At 36.3% G+C, this 17,895-nt stretch overlaps 2 protein-coding genes across 4 annotated transcripts in view; both read left to right on the forward strand.

Moving 5' to 3' along the window:
• Nucleotides 1-17,895, forward strand: part of GRIK2 (glutamate ionotropic receptor kainate type subunit 2) — an 823,240-nt gene that overhangs the window by 287,697 nt on the left and 517,648 nt on the right. For 2 of the 3 annotated variants that reach the window (XM_044001196.1, XM_044001197.1), the window contains 2 exons: nucleotides 11,015-11,182; nucleotides 15,910-16,167. In XM_044001196.1, the coding sequence (XP_043857131.1) occupies nucleotides 11,015-11,182; nucleotides 15,910-16,167 (426 nt within the window). Of the gene's footprint in view, nucleotides 1-11,014; nucleotides 11,183-15,890; nucleotides 16,168-17,895 lie in introns of those variants that run through there. The other variant, XM_044001198.1, reaches the window with a different exon arrangement.
• On the forward strand, nucleotides 1,256-2,027 carry LOC122753649 (RAD9, HUS1, RAD1-interacting nuclear orphan protein 1-like). Its single transcript, XM_044001200.1, is given in 2 exon segments — nucleotides 1,256-2,001; nucleotides 2,003-2,027. Coding segments are annotated over 2 exon segments (771 nt in total).

The following is a 17,895-nucleotide window of genomic DNA, read 5'->3' on the forward strand; positions in this document are numbered from 1 at the left end:
TAACCCCAATTGCCTCACCAAAAAAAAAAAAAAAAAAGACTGATAGTTTAAGCCTGGAAACCATATGGGTGTTCTTTGACTATCCTTGCTCTTTTGTTATTAGTGAATACTTGGGCTTCCCCTTGTTTATTTAAATAAGATACTAAATACTCTAATGAAGTAAGACATACCTGCTAGTAAAGATTTGAAGGGGATCCAAAGCAAATGTGGGTGGTGACCATGGTTAGTACTGTGAAATAGAGCTTCATTAAAGCTCCCCATCCTTATAAAAGCAGCCAGTTGCAATTTAGAGGACACAACATAGGCATTAGTTTAGTTCAGTGGACGAGACAGTGGCCATTTCACTTTTCCTTATAAAATACACATAAAAGATCACAGCAAAAGGGATTGGAATATCCCCAGAATGCCTTTATGATGTCTGGGATGCCCTCCATAGGCTAATTCCTTGAACGTTCATTGTTCCCTAATTGTAACGCCCATTTCCATGCAAGTTCCAACTTTGGCTAAACTAGAATAAATATAGGGCTGGAAGGAATCTAAGAATTCAGGTCCATTTCTGTTTTCCATTAGACTGTATGCTTTTTGAGAGCAGCACCGAGCCCCCCCCCCCTTTTGTATCTTCAGAACTCAGCATATTAACACATCTGCGGTACTTATTAACTATTAACGGTTGACATAACTGAGAATTCTTCATTAGGCTACGGGCTCCTTCGGAGCAGGGATTGTTTTTTGGTTCTTTGTATCCCTAACTCAGCATAGTGCCTGACAAAGTAACAAATGCTTAGACGTGAACTATTACAGTTCTTGATAGCTTAGGTTCTGAGAGGTTACCGAGCTAGTATCTAATTAGAACCCAGATCTTCTTGACACAAAGCCTGGAACTCTAACCATTCCAAACTGACGCAAACTATCCCTTAGGATTCCAAGAAACCCGGGAATAAAACAAAATCGTGACACATTCTTTACAACACGCTTTTCCTCCTCTGCCCCTTCCTTCCCAGTATCTGGCAGGAAATAGATTTAGGGGGAGGAGTGTTTGGAGTCACGTGTGAGGAGTGTCCACCAATGGGGCAGGGCCACGGTCTCAGCTTTTCAGGTCTGTCAGGAGACCCGTGTCAAATCTTGAGGGAAGTTAGTCATGTGTTCGGTAAGGGGGTTTAAGTGAGGACCCGCGCCCGCCCCTGACTCCTCCTGCCCCTCAGCTTCCCCAAGGCAGGCATCATGAAGCTGCCCACTGCCTTTCCCTCTCCCGTCGATGCCTCGCAGGAAGAAGAGCAGCTGCCCGTCACGCAAGGCCCAACTGTCGTTCCTGGAGCGGCCGCTGGAGGGCCCCAAGCACTGCGGAGGCTCCCCGCGGCCCGGCCCCGCGCCTTCGAGGCTCGCGCCTCTGCGTCCAGCCGATTGCAAGGCCTGCCCGGCCTGGGTCTCGCCCCAATTTAAGAAGCCCCTGGGCAGCTGGTTGCCTGTGGGCCGCAAGCGACCCCCACCGCCTCCACGCCGCCGCCTGCCCTTCCAGCTGGGCGGCTCTGCTCGCCGGCAGCGCTTGCGGCGAAGGGCGCGGTCCTGCTGGTTTCCGCCCTTGACCTTAAAGAGCCTCTTACCGGAGCCGAGCCCGGGCCCGGGGTCTTCCTTCCCAGAGGACGCTGCCCGACTTGAAGCTTCGGGCCTGGAGGGGCCCGAGGAGGCTCGAAGGCTGCTGCCCCTGCCACCCAGCCTCAGGAGCTGCGCTCCTTCGCGTCCGGAATCCCCTGACCCGAAGACCTCAGGCCTACCTTTGACCGTGGCCGATTCTTCTGCTACTACGGGGGACCAAGGGCAGGGGCGTTGTCCCCTCCATCTGGACCGGCCCCAGACCCCTCCGCCGGGCGAGCCGCCGTTGGTCGTGGACACGCCCGAAGAAAAATACGGGCTAAAGGTCACTTGGAGAAGACGCTACCATCTGGTCTCCTACCTGAGGGAGAGAGGGAAGCTCAGCCTGAACCAGATTTTTGTGTCGAAGTCTGGATGCTCTCTGCCCCTGGGTGTGACCTCTTCTTCCCCCACCCCTAACTTGTCTCCCCTGCTGGGAAGAGAGGCTTCGCCAGTCTTAAAGCCCACTATAAATGCATAGCCAATGTTTTTTATTCCCGGGGCAGCTGGACCACTGGCCTGGGATTTGGAGTGCGAGGGCGTTTCCTTGAAGCCCTGAGAAGTATCCTCTGACCCTATGTTTTGTAAATGGTTAATAGCCTTAAATCCAAACCTCCCTGTGACTGGCTCTGTCCAACAAAACCTGCTGCCCCTTCCTGACTTTATTTGATGTTGCTGCTGCTAATATCCATCTTCTAACCTTCGGAAATGTAAAGGAAAATACCACGAAATAATACGAAGCCTTTGTGGTCTTTCTAGTTCTATTATGGAATACAAAATCCCCTAATCATCTAGGGAAATTACTTTTTAAAATTTTCTATGTGGACACAGGCTCTTGTGTACATCAGCTAATTCCTCCTCCCCAACCCTCAACCCCATGCCAGTTCCTGGAGGACCAGGTGGACTCTTGTTTTTATCTTTGTATCTTTTTCACCTAACACAGTGTATAGAACAAAGTAGGTACTTAATAAATGTTTGTTGAATGACACAGGGAACTGAAAACAAAAACAAATAAAAAACCCTGAGGTTCCCTAACTTGATTGCAAGTGAGTAAGCCATTTTTTTTTTTACTTTACTTATTGTTGATTATCCAAGTTAAAGGTAATAACAACTGAAGGAAAATTATCAAAAATCATTTCCAACCAAATCTTTGCTTGGTGTGTCAAGATGACTTTTTAATAAATGCTTAAAAGTGTTTGTAAATAAATGTAGGGAACTGAATGCTGCTGCATTTGTCAGTAATGAAACAGTTATTTCATCTTCAACAGAATCTTTTAGATGGAGGAGCATTAGGTATCTTTTTTTTCACCTTGCCCATTTGTGTATTTTTATGCAAATGTACATGTCTGCCTGTTGCTTTTCCCAATAGAATGTGAGCACCTTGAGGGCAGTGACTTTCATTTGTTATTTTGTCTCTCTACTATCAAATTCTGCTTGGCACATTATAGGGGCCCAATGAATTATTTTTTTGATAGTTGGCATGGATGCCTAAATAAAGGAAAGTGCCAGTATGGTTAGAAGAAAGGGTGGAGTTTGGGGTGATAGTAAGGAAACCTATTTTAATAGACTAGAGAACTCTCCAGAGAGGAACCTGTTGTGGAAGGTATAGAAAACAGGCTGGGAAGATAGTGTCATTGTTTGGGAGAAGGTTCTGTGAACAGTAGAGAGGCATGAACTCTATTTTATCAATGATTATAAGCTAGTAAAACAGCTTTTAGGCTTGAGTATCTGATCTAAATTTGCTAAGATGTCTAAACATCAAGAAAGCAACATTCAGTTAAGGAAGCATTGCAAATGGAATTATTAGATCAGGTACCCTCCTTTTAGTTTAGGGAAATCTGGCCACCTTATGATGATGCTTTAGAGATATTTAGGGAGTAAATTATTGAACAATTCAAAGTGGGTTTGGAAAGACTATGGTTTCTGGTTGAGTGTTAAGAAGTGGGTGTGAAGCTTGAGAATAACTAGAATTGGGCATTCTCTTGTTTGGAATATGCTGTCTCCCCCCTTGACCTTTCAGACTCATTGGATACTTCTTTTTTTTTTTTTTTTTAGTGAGGCAATTGGGGTTAAGTGACTTGCCCAGGGTCACAGGTAGTAAGTGTTAAGTATCTGAGGTCGGATTTGAACTCAGGTACTCCTGAATCCAGGGCTGGTGCTCTATCCACTGTGCCACCTAGCTGCCCCTCATTGGATACTTCTAAATGTCAAACTCAGGTGATAAGTCTTAAAAAACCATGTTTTATCCCCCCCCCCATTCACTCATTTTTTAGTCCCACCTTAAATGTACATATTTCAATTTAATCAGGATTTACTGGGCACCTACTGTATGTAAGGTATTGTGTCCTCCTATCTAAATGAGAGTCATAATGTTTTCCCTGCTCTTCATGGATCATACAGTCTACTTTGGAATGATAAGACAGATAATTGTCTTATACAAAAATACATAAGTGCTGAATAAAAAAGCTTTCCAGTGGCATTTATAAGGTAATTGAAAATTGTCATTCTTTAGAAAGAAAGTTATGGTATGGTGAATGTCTTCCTTATTTAAAGCACCAAAAGATTTAATTCTTTTATTGAAATGGTAAATCTAAATGCTGCCTTCACTGAATAGCATCTTTATTGGGTTCATTGATATCTAACATCCTAAATAAAGGAAGTTGGCACTCCATTGGGGACTGTGGCAGTGTTGAACAAACATGGGAGTATCACCAAATCCTGTCTATTTTTCTTTTTGAATATCTGTGATACTTGTTCTTTCAGTTCCTCAACGCCATCTTCACTTTGCCTCAGCTTGTGATGGCATAGTCCAAAATCCTAAACCCAAGAGTCTTGGGAATACTAAGTTTTGTCCTCCAGATCCCCTGTTTATAGCCTGGGTTTTCTACAGCCATCTTTGAGGGAGCAGTCCTCAATTGAAGAAGGTACTTCACCATCCCAAACACCAATTGTCAATAGTGGGCAGGAAAGGGCCTTGGGAACAGGCACAGTCTTCCCTCTTTCTTTCTTTAATACTAGTCCCTGCAGCCATCATCCCAAGAATCAACTGGAGAGGGGATACAGCCCAGCGACTGTCTCTGCTCATGCTGTAGTCAGATGATGAAGAAAGTTTTTGCCACCAGTCGTTGGCGTCAAATGGCTCAACATTAGAAACTGACACAATTTTATAAGTGAAAATGACATTAAAGACATATTACCATCTACTTTGAGCCTATACTCTTAAGAACCATGGGACCTTTCCATCTGACTTAAAGCTGAAACTTCTCTGTTATATCCACCATTAGAATGTGAGCTTCTTGAGAGCAGGAATTGTCTTGCTTTTAAAATGAGTATCCCTAGCATTTAGCACAGTACGTTGTATATAGTAAGCATTTAATAAATGATTTTTCATTCATTGTATAGATCCAAGTCCTGGTGCCTAGATGAAGGTTTCCCTTACTTAGTTCTCACTGACATCCCTTTCCTATATTGTATGTTTGTATAGCACTTATAGTCCATGTCACAATTTGACGTTTAGTTATTGTCATTATTTGCTTTTGTGTCTGTGTATTACTTTCACCTTCCCAATGTTAAGGGCTAAAATTCTAGCTAGTCTGTCTAAAATATTTAATGAGTGGTCGCCAATAAATTATAAGCTTTAGCAAGAGTTAGACTTTTAAGCATTTATTAAGGAGAATAAGAATTTGGTAAAGAGAGAGAGAAAGGTCTAGATTCCTATCTATTAAAGGGAGAGCGCATTTCTAGCTCCCTTCTCCGCCAGAGTCCAGAGGAAAGAGAGCCAGACCGAGCGCCAGTCTCTTCCTTCCTCTTCCCACTAGTCTGCGTCACTTCCTCCCCGCCAAAGAAAAGACTCCTGGTCTTGCCCTCAAAGACCTTCGCTTCATGGGCAGAACTCTGCTACAGTAAGTATCCAGCAGGTGGCGTCATTCCAATCGTTACACCAACTAGATTAGTCCCAGGCACCACATCTCACATTTCAGTGTTCTTTGCAATGCCTAGCACAGTACTTAAGTTGGGGCTAGATAAATATTTGTTGATTTATTGAATGCTATTTCCGAGGTTTCTGTTGCCATTATGGAAAAAAAGGCAACAAGTGAGGAGGGTTTATGTCTTCTTGCTTGCTCCTATTTATTGTATAAAAATTAAGTTTGGAATTGTTTTCCAAAAATTCTGATATTTGTATCCTTTAAATAAAGTTTTGAGAGAAAAATAATTTTTGTTTTTCTTGATAGATAACACGAAATTGAAATTGAGAAAATAAGCATATCTTCATGAAGAGTCAGATTGTGGGTTATTTTTGAATGCTAATCTTATCAAATTAAACTATAAATGATAAATTGGAAGTATGTGATTGTTAAGATGCACTTGGATTTACTACTGACATCATGGGGGAGGACATCAGATAAATAAGTTTGAAGACCATTCATTGTAGTGATTTTGGAAAAGTGGAGCATCCAGGGTAATTAAGAACCCTACAAGGGGGAGAAGAATGGTGGGGGCATCAGTGGAAATATTTGTAATCTTAGTAGAAACATTTTGGGATCGTATATTCAGGGTCAGTTATACATTTTTGAAACAGCAAAACTTAGTGTATCTTGGTCCCTGTCAGAGGAATGGAAATTGTAGACTGGTCAAAATACTGCTCCAGAATCATATAGTTCTTAAAGGTGTATGATGGCTGTGGGGTGCATTTCATCTAACATGCCTTATGAACTCTGTAGGGTAGCAATCTTGTCTTTGAATACTGGATGCTTATGGAATGCTACAGAGCTGTAATGTTACATAAATAGAAATAACAGCTCTAAAGGAAATTACTCTTTTACAAAGGTATATAGCACAAAATAAATGTTATTTGTAAAGCTATATTAAAGGGGAAAAAATACTAAAGTCAAGTAAAAAAATCATCCTTCTCCAGGTTCAGGAAAAGGTGAAAAAAATTGTTGCTTCACTGAAATTTCCTATAGCAGTTTTTTGAGCTAAAGCTATTATTTTGGAATAAAAACAGTCAATTTTATTGTCAAAATCACAAATTTCTGGCAAGAGCAAATGTTTTAGAGAAGATTGTTTTCCCAAAAAAGGGACTATAATTCTGCCTTTAAAAATGATAATATATGTTTGTGTACATACACACATGCTGGGTGGTCCTGTGCCAGCTTCTCCAACATCTCACTATTAATACTAAAGTTCTTGAGAGACCTTGAAAGCATCCTTATATCATTTCTTCTGCTTACCCTGTGAGCACTTGCCTTGTGCAAGTTTCCTGTAAAAGCATGCGTACATCAAAGAAGGCACTGTTCTCCATGAGCAAAGCAGAATCACAGTAGCTCAAAGGAACTGAGCTTCACAAATCCAGAGAGATCTCTATCCCAAATATTCTTTCTAAAGGACTACTTATGCCCAACCTGCGGTAGAGCTTTAGGAATTTAAATTAGACTGATCGGCCACACCCGAACATACTGTGTGCCCTAATCCCAATATTGTAATGTCATTAGTACTCTTTGAAAAAGAAAGATGAACATACACATATGTATATACATGTGTATGCATATGTGTTGTGTGTATTGTATGTGTTGTAATATCATTGTATATAAATTCTAAATACAAAGAGCTTTATATTTCCTATATTCAGCTTATGTATGGTATGTATGTATATACATGTAGAAAATAATTTAATGGGTCCTGAAAAGTGTTCCATTTATATCCAATCCTTTTGACAAATTATACAGAAGCCCCTCATCCCCCACCACACACAAGGCAAATGCTCACATGGAGGTCAGAAGTGATACAAAGACACCCTTAATGTCTCCCTGAAGAACTTTGGAATTGATTGTGAGATGTGGGAGACACTGGCAAAGCACTACACAGTATGGTGTGCCCACATCAAAGAAGGCGCTGTGCTTTGTGAGCAAAGAAGAATGGCAGTAACTCAAAGGAAACAAGAGATGTACAAATTTAGAGACATCTCCACTCCAAATATTCATAGGTACTATTTGTGCATTCTGAGCTCACATTGATCTGATCAGCCACAGTCAGACACACTGTACCTAGATCCCAACAGAGTAATGTCATTTTGATCCTTTTCAAGAATGAGGGATAACCACTACAGAAGTCCCCCATTATTTTATTCATTTGTAAATAAAACAGACATTTGATGAATATTTTATTTGCAATAAAGTATTAAAGGAGTAAAGTAGCAACATAGAATTGTGCCTGGCACAGCATAAAGAATCCGCAATCTAGTCAAAAGATCTGGTTCCAGGTTTGCTATTTCCCAGCAGTGTGACTGTTATCAAGTTGTTTAATTTCTTTAGGTTCCTCATCTGTAAAATGAGGATAATCCAATTTATATTACCTACCTCAAGGCATTATGGTGTGCAAAGTTAAACCTTAAATTCCTATGTGAACAATTAGCCTACAAAAAGGGAAATAGTTTAGAGCTTCCAAAGCAGTGGCTCTGTTTCAGAACCAAACCTGCTCTGCCAAATCTGTCCTATTTGAGGTTTGCCTGAATGTTCTTAACTCTACATCAGTGTTTTTCAAAGTGAATTAATTGTATCCTTGATTGCTTATGAATATAAATTATGTAAATATAAGTTTAAGAAAGGTTTTGTATGGAAATTAAAAGGATTTATTTTGGTAAATATGCTATAGGAAACTGATTAAAGAAAAGGAAACCTAATAAATTGGAATTAGTCAAGAATGTTTAATAGATAAACATTTGCAACATTATACAATGAAATGGAAGTTTACTTGTCTTAAGCATATTTTCTAATTTTAAAGAAAGGAAATGATATCTCTTAAAATGCATAAATGAAGAACTGATCTGAAAGGAAAAACTTCTTGAGCACTTGGAACTAGTACAAGAAAAAAAAAAGTAGAAATACAAAAATCCCAAATGCAGAAAACATGATTCACTTTATTATTGAGATTCACACATACTGTTATTAATAATGGAAAGATCACTGTATTTGCTTCGTATGAAAAACTTATGAGATGAAAAATAATATTTTGAACATGTTGACAAGATAGTTTTTGAAGAGGAACTTAGATACTACTAAGAAATTGGAAATCAACAAAAGAATATTTTAACCCAAACCATATTTGTGGCATCTAAAGAGTTATTTGCCTATTGTAATTACAAAATTGTACTTATATAGTGTACATACAAAACTGACACATTTAAAAATCCTCATTGGATAGGAAGAAAATTGATACTCTGTAGCTATTGATAGAGTTGAATGGAAGCATGGTGAGTCATACTTACAGCAGCTTTTACTGATTAATTGAACATATGTCAGAGGACTCTAATCATTAATTGAGAAAGTAAAATCTATTTTGTATTGCAAGTGGATGCAACAGATTTAAAGATGCTCATTTGATTACATTTGCATGCTATGTTGTGAAAATTGATATTAGGAAATATTTTTTACATTGCAAATCTATTGATGGTAATGCTACATCAAGGGAAACTTTCAGTATAATTAATCAATTTTAAATGAATATTACATAAAAAAGGATTGAGCTCAATTGATGTCAGAACTGAATACACTTCCACAAATTACTAGTTAAAATATGACCCTTCATGCAATTTGTATACATTGTGTACTACACCAGATAATTGCATGTAAGAAGAAATTTGAGTGATAATCTATAATTGCTTTTTCTAAGTATTAGGAGAGTAATCAACTTTATTTTAAAAAACACAGTTCATTAAAAAGGAATGTTCTTTGTAAAATTTGTGGGGATATAATTGCAAAACACAGGGAACTTCTATGTTATTGTGAAACCTATTGGTTTTTTCATGCCAAAATACTTCAAAAGGTGTTTAGGATAAAATAAGAAATTGATATTTTTTTCTTAGTGATAATAAAGATGAAGCAAATGTATTTTATAATAAAAACTTCCTTCTGAAATGCATATTTAGTGAATATATTTTAAAAACTGAATTTTCGAGATCAACGAAACATCAGTTCTGTTCTCTTATCCATGGCTGCATTTATGAAAAAATGAGAGCCATAAATACATTTATAAAATTATAGTTTGATGTATTTCCCAATTAAAAAAAAACCTCCTTAACAAATAAAATAGAAGAAAGGACTTAATGATTTTACCAAATTATAGAATCAATTTTCACTTTATTTTGGGATCCAAATATTTCTAAATACAAATGGATAAGGACAATAAAATAAGACTTTCAGCTTGAAAAGAAAAGTGTCATGGCTAGCAGCATGCACAAAGATCATGCATTGTAATATCACCAAGCTCACAAATGAAAAGAGAATAAATAACTGCTCAAAAGCTCACTTCAAAGTACAATGAAAGATGTGTTGCTTCACAGCTCTTAAGAGCAAGGAAGGAAGGATTGAAGGAAGGAAGGTGTGATCAAGAACTGTTCTTGGGAGAACATTAAGTGGCAGTGTGGTATTGTGGAAGGTTTCTTGAAGAAGGTGGGATTTTAGCTTCATTGAGGAGGAAGCAAGAGAAGCCAAGAAATAGAGAGGAAGAGGAAGAGAATTCCAGGCATAGGGAACATCCAGAGAAAACTTATTGAGTCTGGCAGAGATGGAGTGTCTTTTATGAGGAGGGAAGGGAATTTTTCACCCAGATATTATAAAAATGGCCCTGGAGTCAGGAGGACCTGAGTTCAAATCCAGCCTCAGACACTTGACACTTACTAGCTGTGTCACCTTGGGCAAGTCGCTTAACCCTCATAGCCCAACCCCCCCTCCAAAAAAAATTCAATGTTAAAATTTTCAAACATTGAAGACTGATTGAAACTCTAATTTCTGGATGTTTTGCTTTGAAGTTAACATTATTGCTTTCTTTGACCTTTTTTTTTTTTTTTTTGCAAACTGAACACTGAAATTTACTTAGAAATGAATTTTTTGAATTTTTTATTCCCTAGAATCACGAACACTATGCCAAATTACTGTCAATTCTAAATTATTGGAGATACTTCACTGTAAATTTCATTATAGTGTTATACAAGTAGGGAATTGTAATTTTCCCTGTTTTGTCATTGGTGTGAATTTTATATCAATCATTTCCACGTCAAATTTTATTTATTTGGCAAAATCTGTATATGCACATTTACTTGAGTCATGGATAAAATAGTTCAAAAACTTTTTAAGTGTTACATATGTTACATAATCATTATCATCATAGCAGTAGTAATTAAGTCTGACAAAATAATATTTTGATGGTCTATAATATTTAGGTAATTTTAGCAACATACACTTACCTGTAATTATAAATCACATGTCAATTTTAAGGGAATATGCTAACATTCAGTAGCACAACTAAAAGAATATTTAATAGAAGCTAAAATACCTATGTATTTCCCTTGCCTTATAAAATTGATTACTCATTCTTTTCTTGTCATCAGGTGGTATTTTTGAATATGTGGAATCTGGCCCAATGGGAGCTGAGGAATTAGCCTTCAGATTTGCTGTGAACACAATCAACAGAAATAGAACCTTACTGCCCAATACCACCCTCACCTACGACACTCAAAAGATAAATCTCTATGATAGTTTTGAAGCATCCAAGAAAGGTAACTTGGTATACTTTTTTTAACCTTTGTGTTAGCTAAAGACTGTAACCATGCCTAACAGTTTTTTCTTAAACTCCAGTCTGTGAGTAACTTCATAGGGATATAGATTATTTGGATCTTTATTAAAGATCTCTTTGTATGACACAGAACAGCAACATTCCAATTCAACCATTGGCTCTAGTGATGGGGATTGACAAACTTTTGAACCTAATTTCATTTAAGGCCTAAGGAATATTTCTTATGACTGTATATTAACTAAAATATAAAACAAAAACTAAGCTGAAACTAAACCTGAATACAAAGAACTCTTCCTTAAAACAGTTCTTTGAAATATACAAGTTTACTGTGCTATAATTGAATTTAGTACTTTCCATTTGACTAATGATACGTGTATTGAAATGTTTCTGTCTTTAATTTTATCTCCTTTTCCCCCCCAAACCTCTGAAATACCAAAACCTAAACCATGCATATTGACTAACCTTTTCAACATCTTGTGAATTCTTTTTAACCTGTCAAGCACTTTATAAATGTGAGCTATTATATCCTCAAGTCTGTGCTTTACAGGTTTTTTTCCCCCAAAACCAATTATATTGTTACTATGATCTTAATTTATCTGTTCTCCCATCAAGCATCTCTTGTTTCAAGTGATTTTGTAAAGTTAAGAAAGCTAAAAATTTTGACATCCTTGAAACTTTGAGAAGAATCTTTAGAAAAAATCTAAACCTTAAGTGTGTATCTTTCATGTCCAATTAAAAAAATCTTTCTATTAATATGAAGTGGACACTATGGTGAATTAATTAATATGGTGCAGTGAATATTAAGAATATGCAAGGAGTAAGGTATCTGCATTATTTACAAGTTTGTTGTGAAAAAAGTTCTTTGTCAAACATAAAGTACTCTATAAAACATGAACTATTATTGTAATGTTCCACTAAATTCCTTCTCCAAAGCCATATTGGGATATCATAGTAACTTTGGGTTCCTAAAGCCTGTGTCAGAAGAGTGTAAGATATGTCCTCTTCTTCTGCACAGCTTTGGAATGTAGGCCACATGATGGATCATATCTAATATCCAAGGAGAACTAGCTACTTAGATTCAATGGGATTTATCTTAAAGTTGGCTACAGGGTGATTTGGGGGGGGGGTTCTATAGCAACTGTCAAAGAACATTTATATACATATAGAAAGGCTGTGATCTGCATTGGTGGAGAGAGTACTCACACCATTGAAATAATAGATTCCTGAAGTATTGAAGTAAATAGTATCATTGTCTTTTAATTTCATGTTCTAAGGCTTTATTTTATGAGTGGGGGGGACATTAAGAGTGTGATGGCCTTAGAACTAAGGTGACCTGAGTTCAAGTCCCACCCTTGAAAAATACTATGTGGCCCTGGGCAAGTCATTCTCAGTACTCTAAGTAACTATCCAAGACCCTCAGGGGCACAGAAGGTATTGATTTGTTTTGGCAGAGGGAGTTTCCTCACCTGGAAATTCCTAGAACCAGTGAAATCAAAGGTCTAGTACCTTCCAAATCCCTAACCCTATTTAATTTGTACATCTAAACACAAAAGGACAGGAAAGAGTTCACATTTTTTAACCTATTCAATTACAAGAGTGACATATTTTTATAGGTCTTTGAAGTTTGCAAAGTACTTTGCATATATTATATCATTCTAATCTTATGACTAATAATATAGGTCAATATGAGGTATGTGGGGTAGATGGCTATTACAGATATTATTATCCTCAATTTAGAGATGATAAAACTGTCTCAGAAAGATTTTATCTCATTTATAGTCACACAGTTAAGTATCAGAGGGGAAATTTGAACCCAATTCTTCCTGACTGTAAACCCAGCATTCTATCCACTGTGCTACAAAAATACTGAGTAATAAACCTTAGCTTCAATATTACTATTGCATTAAGTAAGTAGGTAGATTTTACCTTCTACTGACAGGTATTAAGGTAATAAAGATTTCTAGAGGAAATGGGCTATTGTAATATTGCTTAGTTCAAAATCATTTTTATATTGATTTTGCTTTTTTGAAGTGCCTATTTTTAAGAAACCTCATAAGCTAATGATGGAATAGTATCAAAGATGCTTCCATAGCTCTCTTAAATGAAAGTATTAATTGCTATTTATATATTCTTGCGTTGATCCAGACAATCTCTTCACACTATGCTTATTAGCATTAATGGGATCTGTGTAAAGGGTCCATGTTTCTCAAGGTGAAAATGTATCCTTTTGTTTGCAGCCAACTAGTGTTTATCAAAGCCTACATTTTGTCTGCCCTCAGAGTTCATCTCTTTATGAATATGAAATCATTTTACACATTTCAAAACCACTTTTGTGTGATGGAAGGTTTGGAGGGCTGCAACCAGAGGCTAAAGGTTGCATTGAAATGGTATATTTGTCCTCATCGCTGCAATATCAAGCTTACAGAGACAGGCTGCCGAATTTGACTAGTGACATAGTTCATGATTATTACCATTAGGGAGATGTAAATGTAAAGCATGCTTAGACCAATTAATCCTAGAGAATACTGAATGTGAGTACAGATGAAATATTAATGAATCTTTTAAAATATCTCTCCTTTAAATATCAACCTCAAGGCAGGCCAGAATATTATCAAAGAGAAAACGTTGCTATAATGGAAATACTTAAGGACTCTAGAGCATCAGGTGAAAACATCACATTTTCAAAATATTAGACATCACTTAAAACCTTTTTCAAGAATTCAGAATTCACTAGCAATAAATTCCCCTTCTTGACTTTTGTATGAATTTAGTCTGATCACAAATGAAAGCTCAATCATGACTTTAAGGGGGAATATATCATGAATTAAATCTCATCCTATGGACCTCATCTGTACTGAGTTTCTGCTGATTAAAGGTGTGTGGGAACTGGGGATTAATGTAGAGAAGGATAATATAAGAGGCAAGTGTCTGAACTCTGTGGGTTCTCCATAAATACTAATGGATGAATGAGAAGAGCTTGTAAAATAATCCAAATACTGCACTAAATATCCTTATTCATTAATATAAACAATTATAATATATTTTAAGGACAAATAAGTAGCTCCAAAATTTTTAATTTTATCTTTTCACCCTATATATCATTTCTTTCTTTTCTTTTCTTTTTTTTTGGTGAGGCGATTGGGGTTAAGTGACTTGCTCAGGGTCACACAGCTAGTAAGTGTTAAGTGTCTGAGGTCGGATTTGAACTCAGGTACTCCTGACTCCAGAACCAGTGCTCTATCCACTGCACCACCTAGCTGCCCCTCCTATATATCATTTCTAACAGGAGATATGAATCTCTTTACTCATTAAATGAACCTTTGGATACCTAAAACGTTAGCATCTTAACTGAAATATTCCTATGTTAATTTCTTGGAGACATTTTGTTAACATGCTGGTCTATAATATTTTCAGCCTTTCTTGGTTTCCATTTTGTTAAAAATCTGGCAAAGGCCATTTTTAATTGGCCTAAGTGAAAGACTGGTTTTCAGTCGGTTTAAGGTTTCCACATTTACCAATCAATCAATAAGCATTTATCAACATAATTGTTAAGTGCTTATTCTGTTCTAGGGAGTGGGCCAGGTACAATATATCCAAAGTAAAAAAAGAAAAAGAAAAAGAATCAAATCTCTTTTTTTGTTTTTGTTTTTTTTGTTTTTTTCCTGATCTTACAGTGAATGGATTAATGTAACCTGAAATCTTCTTGTACAAATTACTTAGTGAACTTGGAATCTAAAGGTTTACACTCACTGAGTATCTCATAAGCTATTTTATTTTTTAAATCAGAAAGTTGCCTTTTTCCACCCTCTCCTCAGACTCTCTCTGTTTCCTTTCATGATTTCACATTATCCTTAGATAAGTATTTGAATTCAATTTAGTATTTCAAACAAACTCAAATTCTCAGCAAAATGTGAAAAATTAGTCTACTCCAAATCCAGAACAATTGGAGCTTTCTTACTAAAGATTACTAGTACTGCAAAAGTACTCTCCCTAGGGCCTAATTTATCTGGATTGACAGTCCTCATAGTCTTCAGATCACTGGTTAGTTGCTAATATTTAACCTTTTCCCCATGCCCCTTGGCTGAAGCTATGTATCTATTGATGCTTGGTTGTATCTGAGGGAGAGTGTGGAGTTTTAGCAGCAATGTTTTTACTTTTCCCTTTTGAATTTATTGTCTAAAATAAACACATTATTTCAAATTCAAGGCTATTCCCAGAAAAAAAACATACATTTGATAAATATGTATGTGTATATAATAAATATATGTGTATTATATATACATATATATACATGCATATACACAGCATCTTATATTACATAATTTATCCATTCATATATATAAAATTAATATATATATAAACTAGAAAATTATAAATAAATATTTGTTGAAAATGTAACACTCTCATTGGGTATTACTGAATTTGGGCATTGTTGAACTTACTCTCTTTTTTTCTTCCTTTGTCTTCTTTTTAAGTGATCTGTAGCAAATTTAGCTACAGGTGTGTGGAAGTATTCAATACCCATGTACAAGAAAATCATTAACAATGAAAAAATTAGAAGTGAAATTAGTTCAGTACAAATGATATTTAAAAATTATTATGAGCAGAATGCTACAGGATTTTGCCTTTTGGCTCATGGGAATAATGCTGTATCTGTTGGCACATTGCTTCTCTCCTCTCATCATTGACAGACTTCTGTCTCCTCTTCAGCCTGTGATCAGCTGTCTCTCGGGGTAGCAGCCATCTTTGGGCCTTCACACAGTTCATCAGCCAATGCAGTGCAATCCATCTGCAATGCCCTGGGGGTTCCCCATATACAGACTCGCTGGAAGCACCAAGTGTCAGACAACAAGGATTCTTTCTATGTCAGCCTATACCCTGATTTCTCCTCACTCAGCCGTGCCATTTTGGACCTGGTGCAGTTTTTCAAGTGGAAAACAGTTACAGTTGTATATGATGACAGCACTGGTAAGTTTAGGTAGCTTTTTGTGGATCTATTTTTTATTTACTGATTTTTAAATGTAAACTTTTATTCAATTTGTACTTTGTAGCATTGATCTTTTGGTGAGCAAGATTAAATGAATTCTTCCAATAAGTAAAAAACATGGTAAAAGGAGCAGGAAAACATCATGGTTATCTCATTATAACACAAATCACAGTCATACAATCAGTTTTATGCTTAAAGAGGACTTGAAAGCAATATTATGTATGTATAAAACAGCATCAGTGTTTTAGTAATGTAGAAAATACTCTTACGACCATATTTGGATTATTTTTTTTCCAATTCTGGGTTACACATTTTAAGTTGTACATGGATAAGCAAGAGCATCCAAAGGAGTATGGGCATTATATTTTAGAGGGCTCATGAACATGCTATATAAGGATTTTTTTGAAGGAATGATAGCTGCTTAGTTTGTTGAGTGAGGTCAAGGGCAAAACTAGGAGCAATGGGTGAAAACTGAACAAAAGTGGATTTAGGTTTGACTTAAGGGGAAAAAAATCTTAACACATTAAGTTGTGGAATAGCATTCCCTGGGAAGTGGTCTTTAAGCCAAGGTTGAATGACCACTTGGATATATTTTTGTAGAGATTCTTGTTCAGGGTCAGTTTGGAGGTGCCTTCAACTTAGATTCTGTAAGGCCTATTTTGAAAAGTCTGATGTCAAAAATTTGTCTCAGAGATGTATTTATTTACATTAAGAGGAGGTTTCCAAAGTGAAAGCATATGATTGGCTCTCAGTGGACCACGATATCTAACCACATTCTTACTATGGGATATCCTTAACATCTGGAAAAGCTTTTCATATGCAAATAATGTGAAGGAAAAGGAATAACATGTTTTGTTTAAATGTCAATGTAAATGGCTCACTTCTTATTGACATCATTTTAAGGTCCTATAAGAGGCAATTTACCAAATGGCATTCTGCTGTATATTGTAAACTGAGGACTCTAATGAATTTTCTCTGAACATATGCTGAGTAATTTAGACTGCCTTTTGTTATGATATTCAATCTATTGTTTTATATTTGAATTGGGAGATTATTCTGAGATACAGGTAGTTAGTATTGAAAATTCAGCCTCAATCATTTGAAGTTATTGGAACATCTGAATTGGCTATAGAACAATAATAAATGAGTGATGAATTTGACTTGATTTAAAGGATTCATTTGGTAATCAGTATCATGGGATAGTTTTATAATCAGCCTGTTTTTTTAAAAAATTGCCCATAACATACTGGAGAATAGCAGTGAAATAAGGATTTCCCATATTACAATTATAGAAATAACCTAACCTGTAAAATGGCAGATCAGATAGAATGAACCCTGAGATTACCTTTCTACTTTTAACATAAACTACTATGGTGCCTACGAAATGTGTTAAGATAGGAACACTCTGATCCAACATGCAACATATATACATATATATACACATATGTGTGTATAAATATATATACATATATACGTTATATATATATGTATATAACCTTATAGAAAACTGGCCTTTTGCAAATATGCCTGCTTTTTTAAAAAATTAGTTTATGAACCCTCCTCATGAGAAAGTGGTTTAATTAATATTTTAAAATACTGTAGCAATTTAAGAAATATTTAATGAGTTAACAACAAATAAAAAATTATAGTTGTTAGAGTCTTTTTAAAAGTCCTTTAAAAACAAATATTTTTATTCAAAGTTTTGAGTT

This window comes from Dromiciops gliroides, chromosome 4 (genome assembly GCF_019393635.1).
Source record: "Dromiciops gliroides isolate mDroGli1 chromosome 4, mDroGli1.pri, whole genome shotgun sequence".
NCBI lineage: Eukaryota > Metazoa > Chordata > Mammalia > Microbiotheria > Microbiotheriidae > Dromiciops > Dromiciops gliroides.